Raw genomic sequence first — 25236 nt, forward strand, 5'->3', positions numbered from 1 at the left:
TAGTAAGAAGACACTCAACCTTACCCATACTTTTAAAAATGCAAATGAAAACAATACTGAGAAGCCATTCTCATTTATTGTGTTGGCAAAAATTCAATAATGTACTCTATTAGTGAGACTGTGGGAAAACAGGCACACTCAACATTTCTGGAGGAATGCAAGTGGTAACAGCTCCTAGAGGGGACCATGTGGCAATTTCCACACAATATTACAAATGCTTTCACCCTTTAAATCAGTTAACCTATGATAGAGAATTTATGCTACAGAAATCTCTGCATGGTTACAAAATGGCATGCACAAGTCATGTGTTGTGGTATTGTTTGTAATAGCATCAGAGACACACCATTTCCATAAAGAGAGGACTGGTTAAATAAAGTGCAGTATGTCCTCAAAATGGAATACTAGGTAAAAGAATGAGGACACCCTCTTTGTTATATTGTGGGAGGGTATCAGGATAGATGGCTCAGAAGAAAAGTTCAGAATAGTGAACACATTATGATGCCCATAGTGTTATAAAGAAGAGGAAAAAAATATATACTTGTTTTGGTTTGCAACTGCATAAAGGTATACTGTGGAAAGGTATACTGTGGGGATGGGGGCCAACCAGGTGGATAGAATAGAAGCAAAACTCAATGTATACCATTTTTATTTTAAAAGTCTGTGAAATAAAAATAACAATAATAAACCTGTGAATTATTACTTATTAAAAATAAAAAAATTTAAATCCTACACTTTGCACATGGTGTTTAAAGCCCAACTGCATGTTTATATTTCTGCCTCACTTACTACATCAGTGAATTTTGGCAAATTTCTGAACCCCTCCCTGTCTTGAAGGAATTTGATGAGTTAATAAATACAAAGGAATTATTATATTTATTAAATAATAATTTAAAATTTATTAAAGCCTGAAACACAGTAAGTTCTACATGACTGTAGTCTGTTATTAATACTGCATTTAACAACAATTTTGAATAACTCTTTAGCCCTTTAGTGATGAGATTTTCTGGGGGGAGGACTCAAGATGGCGCTGTGAGAACAACCCAGGATTGAAGCTCTCGTTGAATCCGCGGAGAGGTGAGTCAGAGCTGCATTTCCAGACTGATCTTTGTTGCCCACAGAATGGGGAAATTCCCAAGTATAAAAGAGACGCGGGACGCCAGGCAGACATACCGCCTGGCGAAGCCGGCAGCTCGGGTGGCGGCGGCCGGCCCTACCCAGTGCTCCCCACAGGGTGCGCTTGTCTGGGTGCCCTGTTGAACTGGCAACCTGAGACTTGAGAGGGCTGGACTTGAGACTGAATGGGACTCAGAAAGTGGGCCAGCCCAGGGGATTGAGGGACACAGCGTTTGGGGTAGCCCAGTGGGATGGACAAAACCACAATTCCAAACACACCCTGTGCAGACGGTCCCTGAGATGCTCTGTGGGGGAGAGGCGTCCACCATTACCGAGGCAACCCGCCCCTACTGAGACACACGCCCACTGCTGATGCAGCCTGCTGTTGCCAAGGCAACCCGCTACAACAGAGAGACTCCGCCACAGGGCATAGCCCGTGGCGGAGACCACAGCAGAAGAACAGAGTCCGCAGCAACAGGGCGAACCACACAACAGCAGGGTGGAGCCTCGGCAGGCAAACAGTGAATACACTGCCTCCTAGCTGGGCAGGACACCTCAATGGACATCCAAAAATAAAGCCCGAACCCCCCAAGACAGAGCATTTGAGAAAAAAACGGTTTTTTTATGAGCTCTGTTGCAGCAGAATCAAACATAGCAGTCTAACAGCCCTGAATGAACAACAGAGCTCACAGCTCAGCAATTGAGCTCACATAAAGTACAGACTGTCTCCTCAAGCAGCTCCCTGACCCCTCTATATCCAAAAGACTGACATCTGGCAGGCATCATCCTGGGACAAAGATAGCAGAAAAAGAAACTGGTAACATCCCTAACTGTTCCGCAGCTGCTATAGGTGCACCCCAGACAAGCAGGGCCTGGAGTGGACCTCAGCAGTCATACAGCGAAGGGGCTAGACTGGTAGAAGGAAAACCAAGTAACAGAAATACTTCATCATCAACAATCTGGGTGTACACTCAGAGACCCAACCGAAAAGTCAGCAACTACAGAGATGACAAGTGGAGAAATCCACAAAGATGGGAAGAAACCAGCGCAAAAAGGAGGAAAACACCCAAAACCAGAACACCTCACCTCCTAGAAAGGACCAAAACTCCTCACCAGCAAGGGAACAAAGCTGGACGGAGAATGACTGTAACGAAATGATGGAATTAGACTTCAGAAGGTGGATAATGAGAAACTTTTGTGAGCTAAAAGAACATGTATTAAGTCAATGCAAAGAAACTAAAGAACTTGAAAAAAGATATGAAAAAAGATATGAGGAAATGATAACAAGAATAGATAACTTAGAGAGGAATATGAATGAATTAAAGGAGCTGAAAAACACAATACGAGAACTTCGCGAAGTATGCACAAGTTTCAATAGCCAAATTGACCAAGCAGAAGAAAGAATATCTGAAGTCGAAGACCAACTCAATGAAATAAAACGAGAAACCAAGATTAGAGAAAAAAGCGCAAAAAGGAATGAACAAAGTCTCCAAGAAATGTGGGACTATGTGAAAAGACCTAACCTACGTTTGATAGGTGTACCAGAAGGGGATGAAGAGAATGAATCCAAGCTAGAAAATACTCTTCAGGACATCATCCAGGAAAATTTCCCCCACCTAGCAAGACAGGCCAACACTCAATTGCAGGAAATACAGAGAACACCACAAAGATATTCAGCAAGAAGAGCAGCCCCAAGCCACATAATTGTCAGATTCAACAAGGTTGAAATAAAGGAGAAAATACTAAGGGCAGCCAGAGAGAAAGGTCGGGTCACCCACAAAGGGAAGCCCATCAGACTCACAGCAGATCTCTCGGCAGAAACACTACAAGCCAGAAGAGAGTGGGGGCCAATATTCAACATTCTTAAAGAAAAGAACTTTCAACCCAGAATTTCATATCCAGCCAAACTGAGCTTCAGAAGTGAAGGAAAAATAAAATCCTTTGCGAACAAGTAGGTACTCAGAGATTTTGTCACCACCAGGCCTGCTTTACAAGAGCTCCTAAAAGAGGCACTACACATAGAAAGGAACAACCAATACCAACCATTCCAAAATCACACTAAATGCTAAAGAGCATCAACATAATGAAGAATCTACAAAAACTAACGGGCAAAACAGCCACTGAGCATCAAAATGGCGGTATCAAATTCACACATAACAATATTAACCCTAAATGTAAATGGACTAAATGCACCAATCAAAAGACACAGACTGGCAAATTGGAAAAAAATCCAAAACCCATCAGTGTGCTGTATCCAGGAAACCCATCTCACATGCAAGGATACACAATGGCTCAAAATAAAGGGATGGAGGAAGATTTACCAAGCAAATGGAGAGCAAAAAAAAGCAGGAGTTGCAATTCTCATCTCTGATAAAACAGACATTAAACCAACAAAGATCAACAGAGACAAAGAAGGCCATTACATAATGGTAAAAGAATCAATAAAAAAAGAAGAGCTAACGATCCTAAAAATATATGGACCCAATGCAGGAGCACCCAGATACATAAGGCAAGTTCTTAATGACTTACAAAGAGACTTAGACTCCCACACAATTATAGTGGGAGACTTTAACACCCCACTGTCAATATTAGACAGATCAACCAGACAGAAAATCAACAAGGATATCCAGGGCTTGAACTCAGACCGGAAGCAAGCAAACCTGATAGACATTTACAGAACTCTCCACCCCAAATCCACAGAATATACATTCTTCTCAGCACCACATCACACCTACTCTAAAATTGACCACATAATTGGAAGTAAAGCACTGCTCAGCAAATGCAAAACAACTGAAATCATAACAAACAGCCTCTCAGACCACAGTGCAATCAAGTTAGAACTCAGAATACAGAAACCAACCCAGAACCGCACAGCTTCATGGAAACTGAACAACTGGCCCTTGAATGTTGACTGGGTAAACAATGAAATGAAGACAGAAATAAAGAAGTTCTTCGAAACCAATGAGAACGAAGACACAACATGCCAGAATCTCTGGGACACATTTAAAGCAGTCTCTAGAGGAAAGTATATAGCAATAACTGCCCATATGAGGAGAATGGAGAGATCCAAAATTGACACCCTATCGTCAAAATTGAAAGAGCTAGAGGAGCAAGATCAACAAAACTCAAAACCCAGCAGAAGACAAGAAATAACTAAGATCAGAGCTGAACTGAAGGAGACTGAGACACGAAAAACCCTTCAAAAAATCAATAAATCCAAGAGCTGGTTTTTTGAAAAGATCAACAAAATAGACAGACCACTAGCCAGATTGATTAAAAAGAAAAGAGAGAACAACCAAATAGATGCAATAAAAAATGATAAAGGGGAAATCACCACAGATTCCACAGAAATTCAAACCATCATCAGAGAATATTACAAACAACTCTATGCACATAAACTAGTAAACCCGGAAGAAATGGATAAATTCCTGGACTCCTGTGTCCTCCCAAGCCTAAACCAAGAGGAAGCTGAAACTATGAATAGACCAATAACAAGGTCAGAAGTCGAGGCAGCAAGTAAGAGCCTACCACTCAAAAAAAGCCCAGGTCCAGACGGATTCACAGCCGAATTCTACCAGACACACAAAGTGGAGCTGGTTCCATTCCTTCTAAAACTATTTCAAACAATCCAAAAAGAGGGAATCCTTCCCAAATCATTTTACGAGACCAACATCATTCTGATACCACAACCCGGCAGAGACCCAAGAAAAGAAAACTTCAGGCCAATATCCATGATGAACATAGATGCAAAAATCTTCAATAAAATATTGGCAAGCCGATTGCAACAGCAAATCAAAAAACGTATTCATCATGATCAAGTAGGATTCATCCCGGGGATGCAAGGCTGGTTCAACATACGCAAGTCTATCAACGTAATTCACCACATAAACAGAACCAAAAACAAAAACCACATGATTATCTCAATTGACGCAGAGAAGGCATTTGACAAAATTCAACAGCCCTTTATGCTAAAACCCTCAATAAACTCGGTATCGATGGAACATATCTCAAAGTAATAAAAGCTATTTACAACAAACCAACAGCCAATATCATACTGAATGGGCAAAAACTGGAAGCTTTCCCTTTGAAATCTGGCACTAGACAAGGATGCCCTCTTTCACCACTCCTATTCAATATAGTACTGGAAGTTCTAGCCAGAGCAATCAGGCAAGAAAAAGAAATAAAGGGTATTCAAATAGCAAAGGTGGAAGCCAAATTGTCTCTATTTGCAGACGACATGATAGTATACCTAGAAGACCCCATCACCTCAGCCCAAAAACTCCTGAAACTGGTAAGCAACTTCAGCAAAGTCTCAGGATATAAAATCAATGTGCAAAAATCACAAGCATTCGTCTACACCAATAACAGACTTAAAGAAAGCCAAATCAAGAACGAACTGCCATTCACAATTGCTACAAAAAGAATAAAATACCTTGGAATACAACTCACAAGGAACGTAAGGGACCTCTTCAAGGAGAACTACAAACCATTGCTCAACGAAATCAGAGAAGACACAAACAGATGGAGAAACATTCCATGTTCATGGTTAGGAAGAATTAATATTGTGAAAATGGCTATACTGCCCAAAGTAATTTACAGAATCAACACTATCCCCATCAAGCTACCATTGGCTTTCTTCACAGAACTGGAAAAAAACCCCATGAACTTCATATGGAAACAAAAGAGAGCCCACATAGCCAAGTCAATTCTAAGCAAAAAGTACACAGCCGGGGGCATCACACTACCGGATTTCAAACTATACTACATGGCTACAGTAATCAAAACAGCATGGTACTGGTACCAAAACAGAGATATAGACCAATGGAACAAAACAGAGGCACCGGGGGCAACACAACATATCTACAACTATACAATATTTGATAAACCTGACAAAAACAAGCAATGGGGAAAGGATTCCCTGTTTAACAAATTGTGTTGGGAAAACTGGCTAGCCATGTGCAGAAAGCAGAAACTGGACCCCTTCCTGACACCTTACACTAAAATTAACTCCAGATGGATTAAAGACTTAAACATAAGACCTGCCACCATAAAAACCCTAGAAGGAAATCTAGGCAAAACTATTCAGGACATAGGAGTAGGCAAGGACTTCATAAACAAAACACCAAAAGCATTGGCAACAAAAGCCAAAATAGACAAATGGGACCTAATGAAACTCCACAGCTTCTGCACGGCAAAAGAAACAGTCACTAGAGTGAATCGGCAACCAACAGAATGGGAAAACATATTTTCAGTTTACCCATCTGACAAAGAGCTGATATCCAGAATTTACAAAGAACTCAAACAGATTTACAGGAAAAAAACCAACAAGCCCATTCAAAAGTGGGCAAAGGATATGAACAGACACTTTACGAAAGAAGACATATATGAGGCCAACAATCATATGAAAAAATGCTCATCGTCACTGGTCATCAGAGAGATGCAAATCCAAACCACATTGAGATACCATCTCATGCCAGTTAGAATGGCGATCATTAAAAAATCTGGAAACAACATGCTGGAGAGGATGTGGAGAAAAAGGAACACTTTTACACTGTTGGTGGGAGTGTAAATTAGTTCACCCATTGTGGAAGACAGTGTGGCGATTCCTCAAGGCCTTAGAAATAGAAATTCCATTTGACCCAGCAATCCCATTACTGGATATATATCCAAAAGACTATAAATCGTTCTACTATAAGGACACATGTACACAAATGTTCATTGCAGCACTGTTTACAATAGCAAAGACCTGGAATCAACCCAAATGCCCATTGATGATAGACTGGATTGGGAAAATGTGGCACATATACACCATGGAATATTATGTAGCAATCAGAAATGATGAGTTTGTGTGGTTTGTAGGGACATGGATGAATCTGGAGAACATCATCCTCAGAAAACTGACACAAGAACAGAAAATGAAACACCGCATATTCTCACTCATAGGTGGGTGATGAAAAATGAGATCACATGGACACAGGGAAAGGAGTACTAAACACTGGGGTCTATTGGGGGAAAAGGGGAGGGCCAGAGGGAGGGGGAGGTGGGGAGGGATAAACTGGGGAGACATGCCAAATGTGGGTGAAGGGGAAAAAGGAAGCAAAACACACTGCCATGTGTATACCTACGCAACTGTCTTGCATGCTCTGCTCATGTACCACAAAACCTAAAATGCAATAAAAAATTAAAAAAAAAAGATTTTCTGAATTCTTCTGATATTCCTAACCTCCCCCTCACCCCTCCCTGAGAGGTGGTAAAATAAATTCCAAGAGTAATATCAAACAGCACTGAGCCAGGGCCAAGTACAAATACAGGAGCCAACACATGGGCATTGCCACATCATTCCTCATCATGCATATGGAAATCCTAAGACACAAGGTCATTGATTTCTATTTCTTTTTAGCAAATCAATAAGAGAATATAATAAATTGGATCATGAGGCACTATGACTGCACAAAGTGTTGCAAGATGTGCAAGACAGCTATAAAACACAGCCCCTGAAAGTATCTGCTGCAATTCTTGATTAAATCAATAGATGACATCTTTCCTTGACAACCAGAAAATGGGAGTCACTGTCAGGTTGGGAGTTTCTAAAGAGAAACTCTAAATAAATTTGTGGCAACAGGTTCCATACCATTACTCGTATTTAGTTTTGAACACACCCACCCTATGTTTGCTTATTTAAAAAAATAAAGACTCACTGATGCAGAAATGATATAATCAGCAAGGCACTGTCAGTAAATTTGCCAACTCCCTTTGGATGGCTTATGTTGCCTGTTTCTGTGGAAAATGAATTTGTGCATGACATTTTGATGTTTGGATTATCGGATAACGCCAATTCAAAACAGCACAAAGAAACAGCTTAGGTATTTTTCCTTCTAATAATAATAATAATAAAAAAGCCTAACACTTTATGAAGAAATTGTGCCCCCTGCTGATTTAATTTGATATTGTTTTTTGGCATTTTTTGTTTTTTTTTTTTTAATTTTTTATTGGATTTTAGGTTTTGGGGTACATGAGCAGAGCATGCAAGACAGTTGCGTAGGTACACACATGGCAGTGTGCTTTGCTTCGCTTCTCCCCTTCACCCACATTTGGCATTTCTCCCCAGGCTATCCCTTCCCACCTCCCCCTCCCACTGGCCCTCCCCTTTTCCCCCCAATAGACCCCAGTGTTTAGTACTCCCCTCTCTGTGTCCATATGTTCTCATTTTTCATCACCCGCCTATGAGTGAGAATATGTGGTGTTTCATTTTCTGTTCTTGTGTCAGTTTCCTGAGGATGATGTTCTCCAGATTCATCCATGTCCCTACAAACAACACGAACTCATCATTTCTGATTGCTGCATAATATTCCTTGGTGTATATGTGCCACATTTTCCCAATCCAGTCTATGGGCATTTGGGTTTGTTCCAGGTCTTTGCTATTGTAAACAGTGCTGCAATGAACATTCGTGTACATGTGTCCTTATAGTAGAACAATTTATAGTCTTTTGGATATATACCCAGTAATGGGATTGCTGGGTCAAATGGAATTTCTGTTTCTAAGGCCTTGAGGAATCGCCACACTGTCTTCCACAATGGTTGAACTAATTTACACTCCCACCAACAGTGTAAAAGTGTTCCTTTTTCTCCACATCCTCTCCAGCATCTGTTGTCTCCAGATTTTTTAATGATCGCCATTCTAACTGGCGTGAGATGGTATCTCAGTGTGGTTTTGATTTGCATCTCTCTGATGACCAGTGAAGGCCTGCCTTGCCGCAGGGTATTGCAGTGTCTTCAAGGTCAGTAATTTACATGTCCTCTCAGAGGCTAAGGCAGCCTCTCCATGCAAATAGGAACATTTTGCTTGATAGTGACCTTGGAAAAAAGGAAGCAAAGGAGGAATGCCTCCTTTTATGAGTTATGTGGAGATATTTGTTCTAAGAACCTTCTCAGTATTTCCCGTACCTTTAGCAACTCTGAATAGGGAAAGAGAGCAAGCAGTGCAGAGAGAGGAGCTGGTTGCTGGTGAGCACATGCCCTTTGTAATTACTCTTCCCTTCAGGACCAAAGGACAGTAGAGCTCCATTTATTGATGGAGTTTATTCAGTCTGTGAAAACTATTATCACCAATGAATAGCAGTCACGATGGGGCATTCCAGATGCTCAGATGTCATTCTGTTAACTTGGTTTGAGCCATCCTCCAAGAGTCTCCAGCCCTGGACAGTTATCATTAACCAGGGATGTAGCATCAGTAACGGCAGCCTTCTTCTATGGTCCTCATTTTCATCTCGATGCTTTGTTCCTTGCGTGTTGCCTCTCCACCTGGGCTTTTAATCCGTTTTCCTAAGCTGGTACTTATTTCCAAAAAGCTGCCAAGTAATCTCCCCGGAAAAGTCAACGAACTATTTTTTTTCTGTTCTTTGTGTTTTTCTTTCTTGTGTGTTTTGCTTCGTGTGTGTGTCCTTGTATTTTGCTTATGTTCTTCTTCTGATATTTGCATCTTTAGGAGAAATTCCTGAATGAACACAGAAAGGACTTTAGCAACGCATTCAGCCTTGGAGAGAATAACGGAGGAAGTTTTCTAAGATGGGGAGGGCCTTTCCTCATGCCTCTCCTAGATAAGGCCACAAGCTGCATGGCTGCTTGTCTGCCAACTGTGATGAGAGCAGCCTCTTCCAGTCTACAGGATGCAGTACTTTGTCCAAGATTCAGTTAACAGGTAGGTAGTAAATTCTGTCTCATCTGTAACTTAAAAGGCCTTTCAGTCTTTCCAAGGGTCCTTTGCTCTTCGGTTAGAATTGCCAGATTTAGCACATAAAAGTTCAGTGCACTCACTTTGAATTTTAATATAAATTACAGATAATGATTTTAAGTATTTGTATTTGTTATCTGAAATCAGATTTAACTGGGCTCCCGTACTTTACCTGGCAGCCTGTCTTTGATTGAACTCTGTTATCACGGTGTCTGTTTTGCAGGGCATTCTAAATTGAGCTGAGTGACTGCTGAGCCAGGGCAGGAGGTCATGGGCCTTGGAGGCCACGTGGCCTGGGCGGCGCGTGTGGTACCAGCGCTGCTGTCTTAGGCGCTCACCTCCCTCTAGCGGCCGCCAAAGCCATCACACCCGCCGAGCGGAAGCCCTGCTGGAAGGCTGCTGCCGGCTCCAAACAGTGAAAGGGCAAGTCTGAGAGAGCCCACCCTCAGGGACTTTCTCCTGGAGGGCTGCGATGGAAGCCTGCAGAAGAAAGTGGCCTTGTCCCCGGTAGCGGAAACGAAATTTTCCTTGTTTCACTTAAAAATACAATGGAAAAAAATACGTCTGTACTACAGCCTAAGCTGACAGATGATGTCTAACCCTGGGCTGTACTCACCACTAAACACTGATAGATATTGTCATTTTCATGCTAAAGAGACTCCATTCACCCCAAATAATTTATCAAGGAGTATTCATGTAGACGACAAGTTTGAGAAGGTGGAGATGCTTATCTGTCTGTCTCTGTGATGTCCCTGTGCCTGATAGCCAATAAATAAATTTAAATGAATTGACATTGAAATACACTACAGGCTGGGAATTAAAAACAAAGAGGAAACTTATTCTGACATCATCGCAGAGATGATGGCTAAAGGGCTTTTATGCTCAGCAACAACTATGGAATTGGGTCTTGGAATTGTACTTTCTCTTTTAACAGGAAATGGATGGCTGGAGTCTGGGCCAATCAATGAAGGATTGATATGCATGAGATTGTTTTACAAAACACTGCTTTTAGTGTTTAATGACACAGGATAGGGTCTAGAGCTGTGGTGTGGAGCCAGAACATGGGTTCTAGAACCCAGAGATGACTCCCAGAGTGAGTTCCTTCAAGGACAGTTTCTACAACATAGGTGTTCCATGATTCCTCATTTAATGAATGCATGGGACTGTATCTATCACAACCATCGCCACACTCATTGACTTTAGTGGAGTCAAGGCAAGGGAGAGATTTCAATGAAAGAATTCTGGTGATAGGGCCCCCTATCACCAATGAAGGTATTAAGGGGTGACTAGGGGAAAGGGTAGCTTTTAGTCTCCTTCAAGCCACGCAAACAAAGATACGGAATCTAAGCAAAAGCAAATGCCTTGCTTTACAGTTTCAAGACAAATCCCCTGGAAGTTGCTCCTTTTAAATAGATTGTCTCTCAGCCTTGCTACACGGATCCTTACTGCTTAGTAACCATGTGAGCCCTGATCTGTAATCTCGCTAAGTATGGTGGTAGGTATTTGCTCAGGAAATTGAGACAATAGGTACTCACATATTTAAAAGTAACTCATAAGGAAGGGAATAATAATTACATAGAAGCATTTAATATGTTCCAGGCTCTATCTCTTGTTACCTCATTTAATCTTCACTATAACCCTATAAGGTTATTATTGCCCACATTTTTACAGATGTGGAAATGTCAGCTTAAAGAAGTGACTTGGCAAAGGTCATAAAAACAGCCAGTATGCAAATGCACATCTGCCTTATTCAATTCTTTCAACATATGTGTTGGTACTCGAATACAGGAGGAAACCTGTTAGTATACCTCGAAGCAGAATCAAATAGAAATATGTTTGCTAGAAATGAAAAAGCAAGCATCAGGGGAAAATATGGAAGGGTCAACCAAAGGGTGAATGGGCTTTGACCTTTCTCCACTGGAGCTCTGAGCAGAGGACTGGGTCTCAACAGCTCATTCTTTTAGAAATAAGTTTCTTTAGATAACAAAGGAGGAGGCAGTAATTCCAAAATCTTTCTCAACTTTTAAAATCCACACATTTTCAGGCCTTAGCTCCTGGGTATTCTGATCTAGTAGTACTGGCATGGGGCCCTGGAATCTGAATTTTTAGCAAACATGGCAAATTTGAAACCCAGGGAATTTGATGTTATCTAATGTTTAATTACTCCTCTGATCAACCGCTTAGGGTAAATTTTTAACAAATATTTGTATAAGATTATGTTAGGAAAGGAACAGCTAAGGCACTCATTGAATGAGCTGGTACATTTCTAGAGAGCAATATTAATATGTTAGCAATCTGATGTTTCCTATGCCATTTCACTGGCATTTGGCAGCTTAAAACATAGCCCCAGCGGAGATGTAAACTCCTTAAATCTGGTAATTCCACTTTATATTGGATTATAAAATGTTATGTGGGATAAGAACCTTAGACTATTCAAAGAACAGTTAATCTCATGGAAAGAAAGATTTTGGAACCAAAATGCAATAATGGTTGTTTTAACTCTATGTTCTTTCAGTCATTTGGATCCTCTATTCATTCTCTGAACAAGCATTTTTAAAGTGCTTGCCATGTTTCAGACTATGATAGGAACTATGGAGAAGGAGGAATAAGAGTTGCTTGGTTTCATTCACCCTGTGTGTCACACCTAGTGAATCCTGTGACTAAAGAGTCTGGGTAAACGAAGGTCAATAAATAAAAATAAAAAAGATTACAGATGTTCCCACAGTGAAAGTGGTCACTATGCACACTGGTGTTTACTTTAATGGACACATGAATGGGAATGGTGTCAGCACCATATTCCGAGTATCATCAGTTGACTCATGAAAAATACAAAACACTTTGAAAGGAAGTAAAGAGGCTGTGTTACATCTTCTACTTTGAGCCCCATCTTGCTGAATCAGATAGTCACTGGAATAGGCTTAATACTGAGACAAAAGAAGGATTTTGTTTGGATAAAAACAAGTATAGTTTCAAGTTTTTTGAATAGGTATTTCCTTCTTTCCCTGTTACCATATGTTGTTTTTCCTAGTTATTTAACTAGGCCATCCAATATTATCCCTCCTTGTCAATTTACACCATCCATACTCTTTTGGGTAATTAGGATTTCCTTCTTTAGGCATCACTCCTGGCACATAATTTTCTTCATCTTTAACTTGTCTTACTTATCTCAGCGTAAGAAACTCGTCTAAATACACCTATGCACTTCCTTTTACAGACAGCATCATAACATTTGTAATTTGTCTCTGTTGCAGTTGAATAAGTTACCTAGATGATTTTACATCTCCTTTTTATTTCTTTACTTATCTTCTGTCTACATTTCTGACAATGTCACCTGCTCCAATATCTAAGGTTAAATCTTTACTGGTTGGACAGGTGAGTGATTGATATATGACTAACAGGCAATTTTCCTTCAGGAAACTCAAGATTGTGTAAGTATGCCTGATTCATCCCTGCTGCTGCAACTGAAACGTGTAATAAAAGAGCAATAACAAAGAGAGACAATGATGACAGCTTAGCTGCGGCATCTCGTTCTCTAGCTCAGTAAGCCAACAGGGAAATTATGACCCTGTGAAACAAGTAGCTCTCAAAATCATTCCAGTCATTCCAAAGAGTGATGTGATTTTTCTTCACAAGTTCACAATGAAGATACTATGTTGTTTAATTAATGGTTTTTTTTCCAAAGTGTGTTCTGTTGTTTCTATATATCTCCCTTATAAGGCTCCATACTGTAATTCAACTCAATTTTTGTTCAATAGAGATTTCTTAAACACCTCCTACATGCTGAGCACTGTGCTAGGAGCTATAAATATGATTAGGTAGATACAGACATGATTGTCTTCTGGTACATTCTTTTTCTATCATTTAATCAGAGTCATCTATTTGTAAACATATTGATAATGAGTCAGAATATAAGAGTATGAGGTTAAAAGCATGGGCTCTGATCAGAGAGACTTGGTGATGAATCTTATGCTTATCACTGTCATGGTGGTCATAGACTTCCTTGCATGTACTATCGAGCCTTTATTTTCCCATTTGTGAAATAGAGACACATTAGTACCTACTTTCCAGAATCATTTTGAAGATTGAGATAAGTGCCCCAGTGTCTTGAATTTAGCAAGTGTTAAAAAAAGTGGAAGTTCTTATTAATTAATAATATGATTTTCCTGAGCATGTATGCACAAACTCACTAGTTCTCTGCTAGAAGGTGAGGGACCTCCTTGAACCTCCGAAAAAAAGCTTTTGACAAAGGTTAAAAGTAATGTGTAACTGAATTCATAACACCCTTGTTGTTGAATAGTCAACCAGGAAATGTTAGGGTTAAGATTTCTCATGACAAGTGAAATTAAGAGAATATGAACTAGTGCTGTTATGCTAAGTTCCCTTTTTTTAAAAGACATTTTCTCTGATTTATTCTGAATGAAACAAGTCTTGAGAGAGGCCATGAAATAATGGTTCTGTGGATATTAGGTCATCTTCAGAAAGTGCTATATAAAATATTATGCATTATATATTCACTTATTAGCATATTAAAAATTCAAGGAATACTAGCAGAAAAGAAGCCAGTTTTAATTTCTTATCATTTCCCAAATTCATTTGTCTGTAGGATTCTTTGTTGAATACCATCAATTACCATCTCAAGGAACACCCTTTGGGAAATGCTGCTGAGAGAAGCTAAGAACTTGCCTCACATTTGTCAAGCACTGAAAAAATTCATACTTGGGAAAATGGCAGACTATTTTTCTGACCCTGACCCTTACCAGTAGTATAATCATGGGCAAGTCACTTGATTTCTTCACATATAAAACAAAATAATAATACATTCCTTATGGATAGCCATAGAGAGAAGATTCATTACAAAATGCATTTATGGTAGGAACAGAAGTTGGCAATAAAAGTTAATATTGTCACAATACACATCCTAATTTACACCGAACTCATTGCAAGGAAGCAGGTCTTAAAAGTAAAGTCTTGGTATTGGAAGACTGGGAAGAGTTTGGGTGTGTTCAGGACATAGCTATTGACTAAAGTGTGAGGTATGTGTAGAGAAAGAGGAGGAATCAAGGCTGGGAAGACAGAGAAAAGAGGAAGATAATTTGGTGCTGGGATACTGAGGACACTAATAGAAATGGTGAAAAAAAATGTGAGTAGGAGTGGCTGAGGGGTAAAGCTAGACTCTCTTTTGACATGATAGTTTGAAAGCAAACAAACCATCCAATTGGCAATTCCATTTATCTAGATCTTAGGAAAGAGTTCAGAGCTTGTGAAACAGGGAACATTAGCACATTATTGTGAAATTTTTGAGAGAAGAATTGTTTCTTATTCAGCTGCATATATTCTGTGTTTAACCTGTTGTCTGATGCATAGTAGAAGCTCTTAAAAATTTGAGAACTGAATTAATCAATGAACAAATTAATTGTCTGTAAGCCTAACAAATCAAAGTAGATTCCAAGTCATATAACCAGAGCAGAATAAAACATAAGTTGATTGAATGAAATGATAGTTGAACCTCTGGAATTGGGAAGATCCACAATTAAAGGTGCATAGAGAAAAAGAAGAGGACCAAGGACAAAGAGGTACAACTTATTTGATGGCTGGCAGGAACTGCAGAAAACAGAGTCAGAGAGACTGAAGGAGAAATGAGTGTTTTACAAAAGGACTGGAAAGAAAGGCGAAAGTGGGTGTCAATGGTATGAAGTGATTCCAGGAGATCAAGTAAAATGAGACTTACCTTCTACAAATATCACTTCTTTTAGCTATGCTTTAAGAAGAGCAGCATGACTAGGGTCCAAAGCCCTGATGTCTGAGATGAGGGTGATACAGCCTGTGTAGAAGGAAGACCACCCACCCCCACCCCCACATACACACGTTGTTGGAATTTAAACTTAAAATAAGCTCTGTAATAGAAGGAAACCAGAGATCTAACTTGGTTCTTTTGGTTTTAACATAGAATGATTATTTTTAAGCTTTTAATTATGGAAAATTTTAAACATAGGCAAAGGTAGAGAAATGTAATGAACTCCAGTGTACCCATCACCGAAACTGGACCATTATCAACTCATTGTCAATTTTGTTTTGTGTGTACTTCCACCCACTTTCCCACACACACACTGGATATTGCAAAGCAAGCACCAGATACTATGTCATTTTACTCATACATATTTTTGTGTTTCTAAAAGTTTAAGGATAAGTCTAAAATTGCAATCACAATAATATTATTGCACACCAAAAAATTCAAATTATTTTTTAAATATCACAAATAACCAGTATTCCAATGCCCCATTTATCTCATTCAAGGTCCTTTGGTGTTGTTTCTATAGTTTGTTTATATAGGGATTGACATAAAGTCCATATAGTGCAATTGGTTGATCTATCTTTACAGATAGTGGTTCTTGAAGACTCATTTTCCAAGGTACCCATAAGTCTGTAATTTCTGTGCAGAAGACTATGATTAAAGTCATTTTCAGTATAAACTAGTAATATTTTCTTCACAAAGACAAATATATATACACATGGAAGAAATACTATCATTTTTAAATACAACAACTAGCACCAGAAACCAAAATGTCTTTCTCCAAGTAAAAGGAGTGGTGGTGCCATTTAAATTCCCTTGTGGATTAGTCTTTTCTCAGAAAACATTTCTGTGCACATTGGTCACACAAATAAATGATTCATTAGTATTTTTGATAGCTTTGATAGTTAAATACCTTTGAAATACTACTTATGCTAATAAAAACATTCTTATGGTGCATGATGCAAGCTTTATTAATAGGTGAGGAGGAGAGCCTCCTGGGTGTGGAGAACTCTATTGGCAGCACAACCAAAGGTCGGGTCAAGAGAAAAGAATACAGAGTCAGGTCAAGAGGAAAGAATACAAAGGAGAGAAGAAAAAATAAGAAAAAAAAACTCTTTTAGAAACTCATAGCCAGAAAAGAAAACTTGAATGATGCTTTTTAATTCATGCCTCCCTGGAAGGAAAGAAGGCACTAAAATAACAGAGGAGCTAGCCTAGAGAGAGCACACGGGATAGGCATGCTATCTAAATTAACTTATTTAATCCTCACAATAACAATCTAATGTCAATACTATTGCTTTGGAAATTTAGAAGCAGAAAAAAATGGAGGTTAAAAATCCCCATCTCCAAAGGAGCATAGCAGTATTTTTGCTACCTGGTGGCTCAAGCCTGTAATCCCAGCACTTTGGGAGGCCGAGGCGGGTGGATCACGAGGTCAAGAGATCGAGACCATCCTGGTCAACATGGTGAAACCCCGTCTATACTAAAAATACAAAAAATTAGCTGGGCATGGTGGTGCGTGCCTGTAATCCCAGCTACTCAGGAGGCTGAGGCAGGAGAATTTCCTGAACCCAGGAGGCGGAGGTTGCGGTGAGCCGAGATCGCGCCATTGCACTCCAGCCTCGGTAACAAGAGCGAAACTCCGTCTCAAAAAAAAAAGAAAGAAAGGCAATGTTTTTCTTACACATGTCAGGGAGTAACTGGGCTTCTTTTCCTTTGGATAGCAAAGAGCACTTAGACATCAGACATCCCCAGGGCGGGTCCCTTTTGAGAGGAAGCTCTGAGGCACCTCGCAGATCTAGGGATTCAAAGTAGAGCACACAATCATCTGGAGAGACCTGGTGCTCATTGAGGAAGAAGGTAAAATGATATCACATCCCCACCTTAGACATGGAAGAGTTGTGAAATCAGGGTAAAGGGGACTTCCAGAAAGGAAGACAAGGAAGAAGCTAGGACACAGCCAGCCAACCCTGCCCACATGTCAGTGAAGTTGAGAAATTGATGCTGTTTATGCTTGTTGAGAGTTCCCATGGCTTTGCAGGAACAAACCCAATGTTTTCTGTGTTTTTTCACCTACTTTCTTAGAGTTTGTAAGAAAACCTACTACAAAAACTCCTGCAGGAAGAAAAGTTTGTGTATTTGCATTGGAAATGGCAGGTTTAAGAAAAATTTGAAGAATTCCAAAGGATCCTTAGGAAAAGGCATCCAAAAGGAAGCAATGTGTTGGTAGCTGGTAAAGCAGAGGTAAGGAGGCCTAAGAATAAAAGGAATAAATTATAAACCTGTTTTAAGAGTGAGAGTAGCTTAAGGCTTTAAGATTTATCTTTGAGAAAGAACTTGTCCCTTGACAACAAGCGATTTCAGCATAATTAAAAAGAAATCCTTTTAAGAGTTTATCTTACAGTAATACTGGGCTCAAAGCAAATTGTTAAATATGCTTTTGACCCTCATTTCAACCTTAGACATCCTCTTACCTTTCCACTGTAATAGACTTTCAAGGACTGTTTCAAAACTGAGGTACACACACATACACATGCATGTGCACACACATATACACTAACATATTTGAACTATGCTATTTCAAACTCATGGAAATGTCAGCTCACCAGTTGTTCTGATCAGAATGGGCCTTGGTAATAAATGAATAACCCTGGTTCTCAGCCCAGTGTTAAATCTTAGTAAAAGATAATGAATAAGAACACAGCTCTCCCAAAGACCTTAATGCTCTTTGCATGATACTTGAACATTCTCATGCTCACATATATAAAATCAATTTATTATTTAGCTAACTTTTGATTCCAAGTGACAGAAAAGTTTGAAGTCAGGAAAAGGAATCATCATATTACATAACTGGTATGGCCAGAAGTGCAGTTGGCTTCAGAGAGTTTGATCCAAGACAATGTTAGCAAGACATTTTCTCTCTATTGCTATTTGATATGCTTTGAATGTTACCTTTACATCTCATGTTGAAATTTAGTTGTCATTGTGATGGTACTAATAGGTGGGCTGGGAAACAGAGTAAAAGAGTGGAATAGAAGCCTGCAACATTTGTACCCCCTGTAAGCATGCCAAATTTTCACAACTATCTGCACACAGAGAAGCACTGTCACGAGAACCAAAAATCAGGTGAGCAACCACAGTATCTGGTTTTAAATTCATATTATTGACAGAGGCAATGAAAAGGGTTGAAGAGACAGTCTTGAGTTGCCGACACCATTTCTCCCCCAGCCCTGGCAGTGGCCATGTAGCACAGTCTATGCACTTCAGAGAGGGAGAGTGCAGTGACTGGGGTACTTTACCTTGAACTCAGTGCTGACCTGTCATAGCAGAAAACAAAGCCATGCTAGGTTCAGCCAGTGCCGGCATAAGGAAGATGCATTTGAAGCAGACCTGGTGAGAGGGGAATCACCCATTCCATCAGTCAGAACTCAAGTTTCTTGGCAAGCCTCACCATAGCAGGCCAAAAGGCTCGGGTGCTCTAGGTAAACTTGAAAGTCTAGGACACAAGGACTGCAATTTTTAGGGAACTCCTAATGCGGGGCTGGGCTTAGGGCCAGAGGACTAGGGAGACACCAGTTGGAGCAGCTAAGGAAATGCTTGCGCCAATCCTCCCCGAACCTGAGGCAGAACGGCTCACAGCAACAAAAGTGTCTCCTTCCTTTTGCTTTAAGGGGAGGTGATCAAAGAGTAAAGAGAACTTTGCCTTGCATCTTGAATACCAGCTCTGTGGCAGTAAGATAAGGCATCTGAGACATGCTAACTACAAGTGTGACCTAAAACAACCCCAGCTATGGTGGCTACAGTGTAAAACTCCTTCCATTTGAGAAAAGCAGAGGGAAAAATAAAGAGAACTTTGTCTTGCATCTTAGGTACCAGCTCAGCCACAAAAGGATAGAGCAACAAGCAGACTCCTGGGATCTCTGAGCTCAGGCCTAGGCACTTGGATAGTATTTTTGGACCTGCCAGGGACCAGAGGGTAATTCACATCCCTGAAGTCTGAGTCTTATGCTTGGCAGCATTCACTACAAGCTAAGTGAAGAGCCCTTGGGCTTTAAGTGAGCTTCGACAGTGGTCTGTCAGACCACTCCACACCCCCATAGGCCAGTGGGGTGATGCCAACAAGGAGAGGCTTCTCTGCCTATGGAAAGGGGAAGAAAAAATGGGAAGAACTTTATATTGTGGTTTGACTGCCACCTTAGCCATAGTAGAATAGAACATAAGGCAAATTTCTAAGGATTTTAACACCAATCCCTGACTACCAGACAGCATCTATGGATCTGCCTTGGGCCTAGAGGACCTCATCACCCTAAGAGGACACAAACATGACTGGCTTTGCTATGTGTTAATTGCAGAGTCCTAGGTCAGTGAGTGAACAAAGGTAGCCAGGGAGTGGTTACAGCAGGCCTTAGGCAAAACCTAGTGCTGTGCTGGCTGCGGTCTGACCCAGTGCAGTCTCAGTGGTGTGGCCACGGAGATGCTTATTACATTACCACACCCCTAGTTCCAGGTAGCTCAGTGCGCGCGCACACACACACACAAAGATAGAGAGAGAGAGAGAGAGAGAGAGAGAGAGAGAGAGAGAGAGAGAGACTCCATTTGAGAGAAAGTAAAAGGAAAAAGAGTTTCTTCCTGGTAATCCAGAAAATTCCTCTGTATCTTATTGAAGATTGCCAAAGTGGTATCTCTATGAGTCTGCAAAAACCACAGCAATATTGGACTTAAGGTCCAACTCCTTTCAAATACCTGGAAAGCCTTCTGAAGAAGGCACGGACAAGCCTGAAGAGACTATGATAAATACCGAACTCTTCAGTGCCCAGACACTGAACAACTGTAAGTATCAACACCATCCAGGAAAACAGGATCTCATCAAATGAACTAAACAAGCACCAGGGACCAATCCTGGAGAAACATAGATATGTGGTCTTTTAGACAGGGAATTCAACATAGATGTTTTGGAGAGACTGAAAGAAATTCAAGATAATACAGAAAAGGAATTCAGGATACTATCAGATAAAATTTAAAATATATTGAAATAACTAAAAAGAATCAAATAGAAATTCTGGAACTGGAAAATGCAACTGACATACTGACGAATACATCAAAGTAACTTAATAGCAGAATTGAGCAAGCAGAAGAAAGAATAAGCGAGCTTGAAGACAGGCTATTTGAAAATACATGGTCAGAGGAGACAAGAGAAAAGAATAAAAAACCATGAAGCATGCCTGCAGGATCTAGAACATAGACTCACTGGGACAAATCTAAGAGTTATTGGCCTTAAAGGGGAAGTTGAAAAAGAGATGAGGCTAGAAACTTTATTCAAAGGAATAATATCAGAGAACTTCCTAAACCTGGAAAAAGATATCAACAATTAAGTACAAGAAAGTTATAGAACACCAGGCAGAGTTAACCCAAAAGAAGACTACCTCAAGGCACTGTTAATCCAATTCCCAAAGGTCAAGGATAATGAAAGAATCCAAAAAGCAGCAAGAGAAAATGAACACATAACATACAATGGAGCTCCCATGTCTCTGGCAGCAGACTTTTTAGTAGAAATCTAAGAAGAGCCAGAAGAGAGTAGCACGATGTATTTAAAGTTCTGAAGGAAAAAAAAAATCACCCTAGAACAATATATCTAGTATATACTGGGAGAAATAAGGACCTTCCGAGACAAACAAAAGCAGAGGTACAAGCTGATGTCTTGTAGGACATCAATATCAGACCTGTCCTACAAGAAATGCTAAAGGGAGTTCTTCAGTGTAAAAGAAAATGATGTTAACAAGCACGAAGAAATCATCAGAAGCTATAAAACTTACTGATAATGGTAAGCACACAGAAAAACAGAATATTATAACATTGCAATGCTGGCATATAAAGTACTATTATCTTAAGTACAAAGACTACATGATGGGCCGGGTGTGGTGGTTCATGCCTGTAATCCCAGTACTTTGAGAGGCTGAGGCATGTGGATCACCTGAGACCAGGAGTTTAAGACCAGCCTAGTCAACATGGTGAAACCCCGTCTCTACTAAAAATACAAAAATTAGCCTGATATGGTGGCAGATGCCTGTAATTCCAACTACTTACGAGGCTGAGACAGGAGAATTGCTTGAACCTGGGAACCGGAGGATGCAGTGAGCCAAGATCATGCCACTGCACTCAGCCTGGGTGACAGAGCAAGACTCCATCTCAAACAAACAAACAAACAAACAAACACACACTACACAATGAACCAATTAAATATAATAACAACAACTTTTTGAGGCATAGACATTATAATAAGATAAAAATAGAATCAACAAACAGTTAAAAAGCAGAAAAATAAAGGTAAAAGTGTAGAGTTTCATTAGTTTTCCTTTTGTGTGTTTATTTACAGAATCAATGTTAAGTTGTCATCAATTTAAAATAATAGATTATAAGATATTGTTTGCAAACTCCACAGTAACCTCAAATTGAACAACATACAATGAATACATAAAAAATAAAAAAGTAAGAAATTAAATTATACCACCAGAGAAAATCACCTATACTAAAAGGAAGACAGGAAAGAAAGAAGAGAAGGCCACAAAACAACCAGAAAACAAATAATAAAATGGGAGAAGTAAGTCCCTACTTTATGAATAATAACACTGAATTTGAATAAACTAAGCTCTCTAATCAAAAGACATAGACTGGCTGAATGCATTAAAAAAAATAATAATAACCCATGGCTGGGTGCAGTGGCTCACGCCTGTAATCCCAGCACTTTGGGAGGCCGAGGCAGGTGGATCACAAGGTCAAGAGATCAAGACCATCCTGGTCAACATGGTGAAGCCCTGTCTCTACTAAAAATATAAAAAAATTATCTGGGCATGGTGGTGCACGCCTGTAGTCCCAGCTACTCAGGAGGCTGAGGCAGGAGAATCGCCTGAACCCAGGAGGCAGAGGTTGCAGTGAGCCGAGATTGTGCCATTGCAGTCCAGCCTGGGTAACAAGAGCAAAACTCCATCTCAAAAAAATAAAAAATACTCCATGATTTCTTGCCTGCAGGAAACACACTTCACCCATAAAGATATACAAAGACTGAAAGTAAAGAAATGAAAAAGATACTCCATGCAATAGAAACCCCCCAAAAAAGAGCAGAACCCCCCCCAAAAAATAGAAACCCAAGTAAAGGAATGAAAAAGATACTCCATGCAATAGAAACCCAAAAAAAAGATACTCCATGCAATAGAAACCCAAAAACAGAGCAAAAAAAGCACTATATTTATATCAGACAAAATAGATTTCAAGACCAAAACTGTAAGAAGAGACAAAGAAGGTTATTACATCATGAAAAAGGGGTCAATGCAGCAACAGGATATAACAATTGTAAATGTAATATAATAATCGTATTATTATAATTATTGTAAATAATTATAATAATATTTATATTATGGATATAATAATTGTAAATGTAACATTTCATTCAAATGTTATATAAAATTTTTTTCCACAGCACATGGATCATTTTCAATAATAGACTATATGCTAGGTCATAAAACAAATCATAAAACATTCAAAAAATTGAAATAATATCAAGCATCTTCTCTGACCAAAATTGAATAAAACTAGAAATCATAAACAAGAGGAACTTTGGAAGCTATACAAACACATGGAAATTCAACAATATACTCCTGAATAACATGTGGGTCAACAAAGAAATTAAGAAGACATTGAAACATTCTTGAAACAAATAGAAACACAATGCACCAAAACCTATGGGATATAGCAAAGGCTTATTAAGAGGGAAATTTATAGCTATAGGTGACTATATTTAAAAAAAAAACTTCAAAAAAATAACCTAATATATCTTAAGGAACTGGAAAAGACATCACACTATCTGACTTCAAACTACATTACAGGGCTGTGGTAACCAAAACAGCATGGCAGCGGTACAAAAACAGACACATAGACCAATGGAACAGGATAAAGTGCCCAGAAATAAAGCCACACACGTACAACCATCAATCTTTGACAAACTGACAAAAATATACAATGAGAAAAGACTCCCTATTTAATAAATGGTACTGGGCTAACTGGCTAGCCATATACAGATGATTGAAACTGGAATCCTTCCTTAATTCATATAGAAAAATCAATTCAAGATGTAAAGGACCTAAATGTAAAGCCCAAAACTATAAATTCCCTGGGAGACAACCATTCTGGACATAGGAATGGGCAAAGATTTTGTGACAAAGATGCCAAAAGCAACTGCAACTAAGGCAAACATTGACAGACAGGATCTATTCAAGCTTAAGAGCTCTGCACAGCAAAAGAAACTATCAACAGAGTAAATGAACAACCTACAGAATGGGAGAAAATATTCACAACTATGCATGTGACAAAGGTCTAATATTCATCATCTGTAAGAAACATAAGCAAATTTCCAAGAAATAACAAACAACCCCATTAAAAAGTGGGCAAAGGACATGAACAGACACTTTTCTAAAGATGACATATATGTGGCCAACAAGCATATGAAAAACAGTGCAATATCACTGTTCATTACAGATATGCAAATTAAAACCACAATGACATAACATCACACACTAGTCTAAATGGCTGTTACTAAAAAGTGAAAAAATAACAGATGCTGGTGAGGTTACAGAGAAAAGAGAATACTTATATAATGTTGGTGGGAGTCTAAATTAGTTCAACCATCATGGAAAGCAGTGTGGTAATTCCTTAAAGAGCTAAAAACAGAACTACTATTTGACCCAACAATCCCATTACTGCATATATACTCAAAGGAATAAAAATAATTCTACCATAAAGACATAAGAAGGTGAATGTTCACTGTAGCATTCTTCACAATAATAAAGACATGGAATCAATCTAAATGCCCATCAATGATAGACTGGATAAAGAAAATGTGGTACATATACACCATAGAATACTATGCAGCCACAAAAAAGAATGCAATCAAGCCCTTTGCAGGAACATAGATGAATCTAGAGGCCATTATCCTTAGCAAACTAATGCCTGAACAGAAAACCAAATACAGTACATTCTCACTTCTACGTGGGAACTAAATGATGAGAATACATGAACCCAAAGAGAAACAACAGAAACAGGGGCCTATCTGAGGGTGGAGAATGGAAGGAGGGAGAGAAGCATAAGTATAAATACATATCTATATGGTGTATATATATATATGATATATATGGTATATATATATATGGCACTAAGCTTAGTAATAGGGTGACAAAATAATCTGTACAACAAACCCCTGTGACATGAGTTTACTTATATAACACCCACATGTAAAATTTAAAAAAAAGAAACTAGAAAAGCAAGAGCAGACCAAACCCAAAATTAGTAGAAAAGAAATAATAAAGATCAGAACAGAAATACATGATTTTGAAATGAAGAAAATAATACAAAAGATCAATTAAACAAAAAGTTGGATTTTTGAAAAAATAAACAACATTGACATTTTGCCAGACTAATACAAAAAACAGTGGAGAAGACCCAAATAAATAAAATCAGAGATGAAAAGGTGATACTAGAGAAATTCAAAGGATCATTGGAGGCTCCAATGAGCAACTGGCTTATGCCAATAAATTGGAAAATCTAGAGGAAA

The 25236-nt window shown here is 39.3% G+C and overlaps 1 protein-coding gene across 4 annotated transcripts in view; it reads left to right on the plus strand.

The window, feature by feature from the left end:
* LOC103792517 (uncharacterized) overlaps window positions 1-25236 on the plus strand; it is a 174325-nt gene that overhangs the window by 109748 nt on the left and 39341 nt on the right. For 3 of the 4 annotated variants that reach the window (XR_013534834.1, XR_013534836.1, XR_013534835.1), the window contains exon 3: window positions 9599-9811. Coding sequence is in view for 1 of the 4 variants with exons in the window: in XM_078370710.1 (XP_078226836.1) it covers window positions 9599-9808 (210 nt within the window). In the remaining 3 variants the exon portion in view is untranslated. Of the gene's footprint in view, window positions 1-9598; window positions 9812-10067; window positions 16313-25236 lie in introns of those variants that run through there. The other variant, XM_078370710.1, reaches the window with a different exon arrangement.

This window comes from Callithrix jacchus, chromosome 4 (assembly GCF_049354715.1).
Source record: "Callithrix jacchus isolate 240 chromosome 4, calJac240_pri, whole genome shotgun sequence".
Taxonomy (NCBI): Eukaryota; Metazoa; Chordata; class Mammalia; order Primates; family Cebidae; genus Callithrix; species Callithrix jacchus.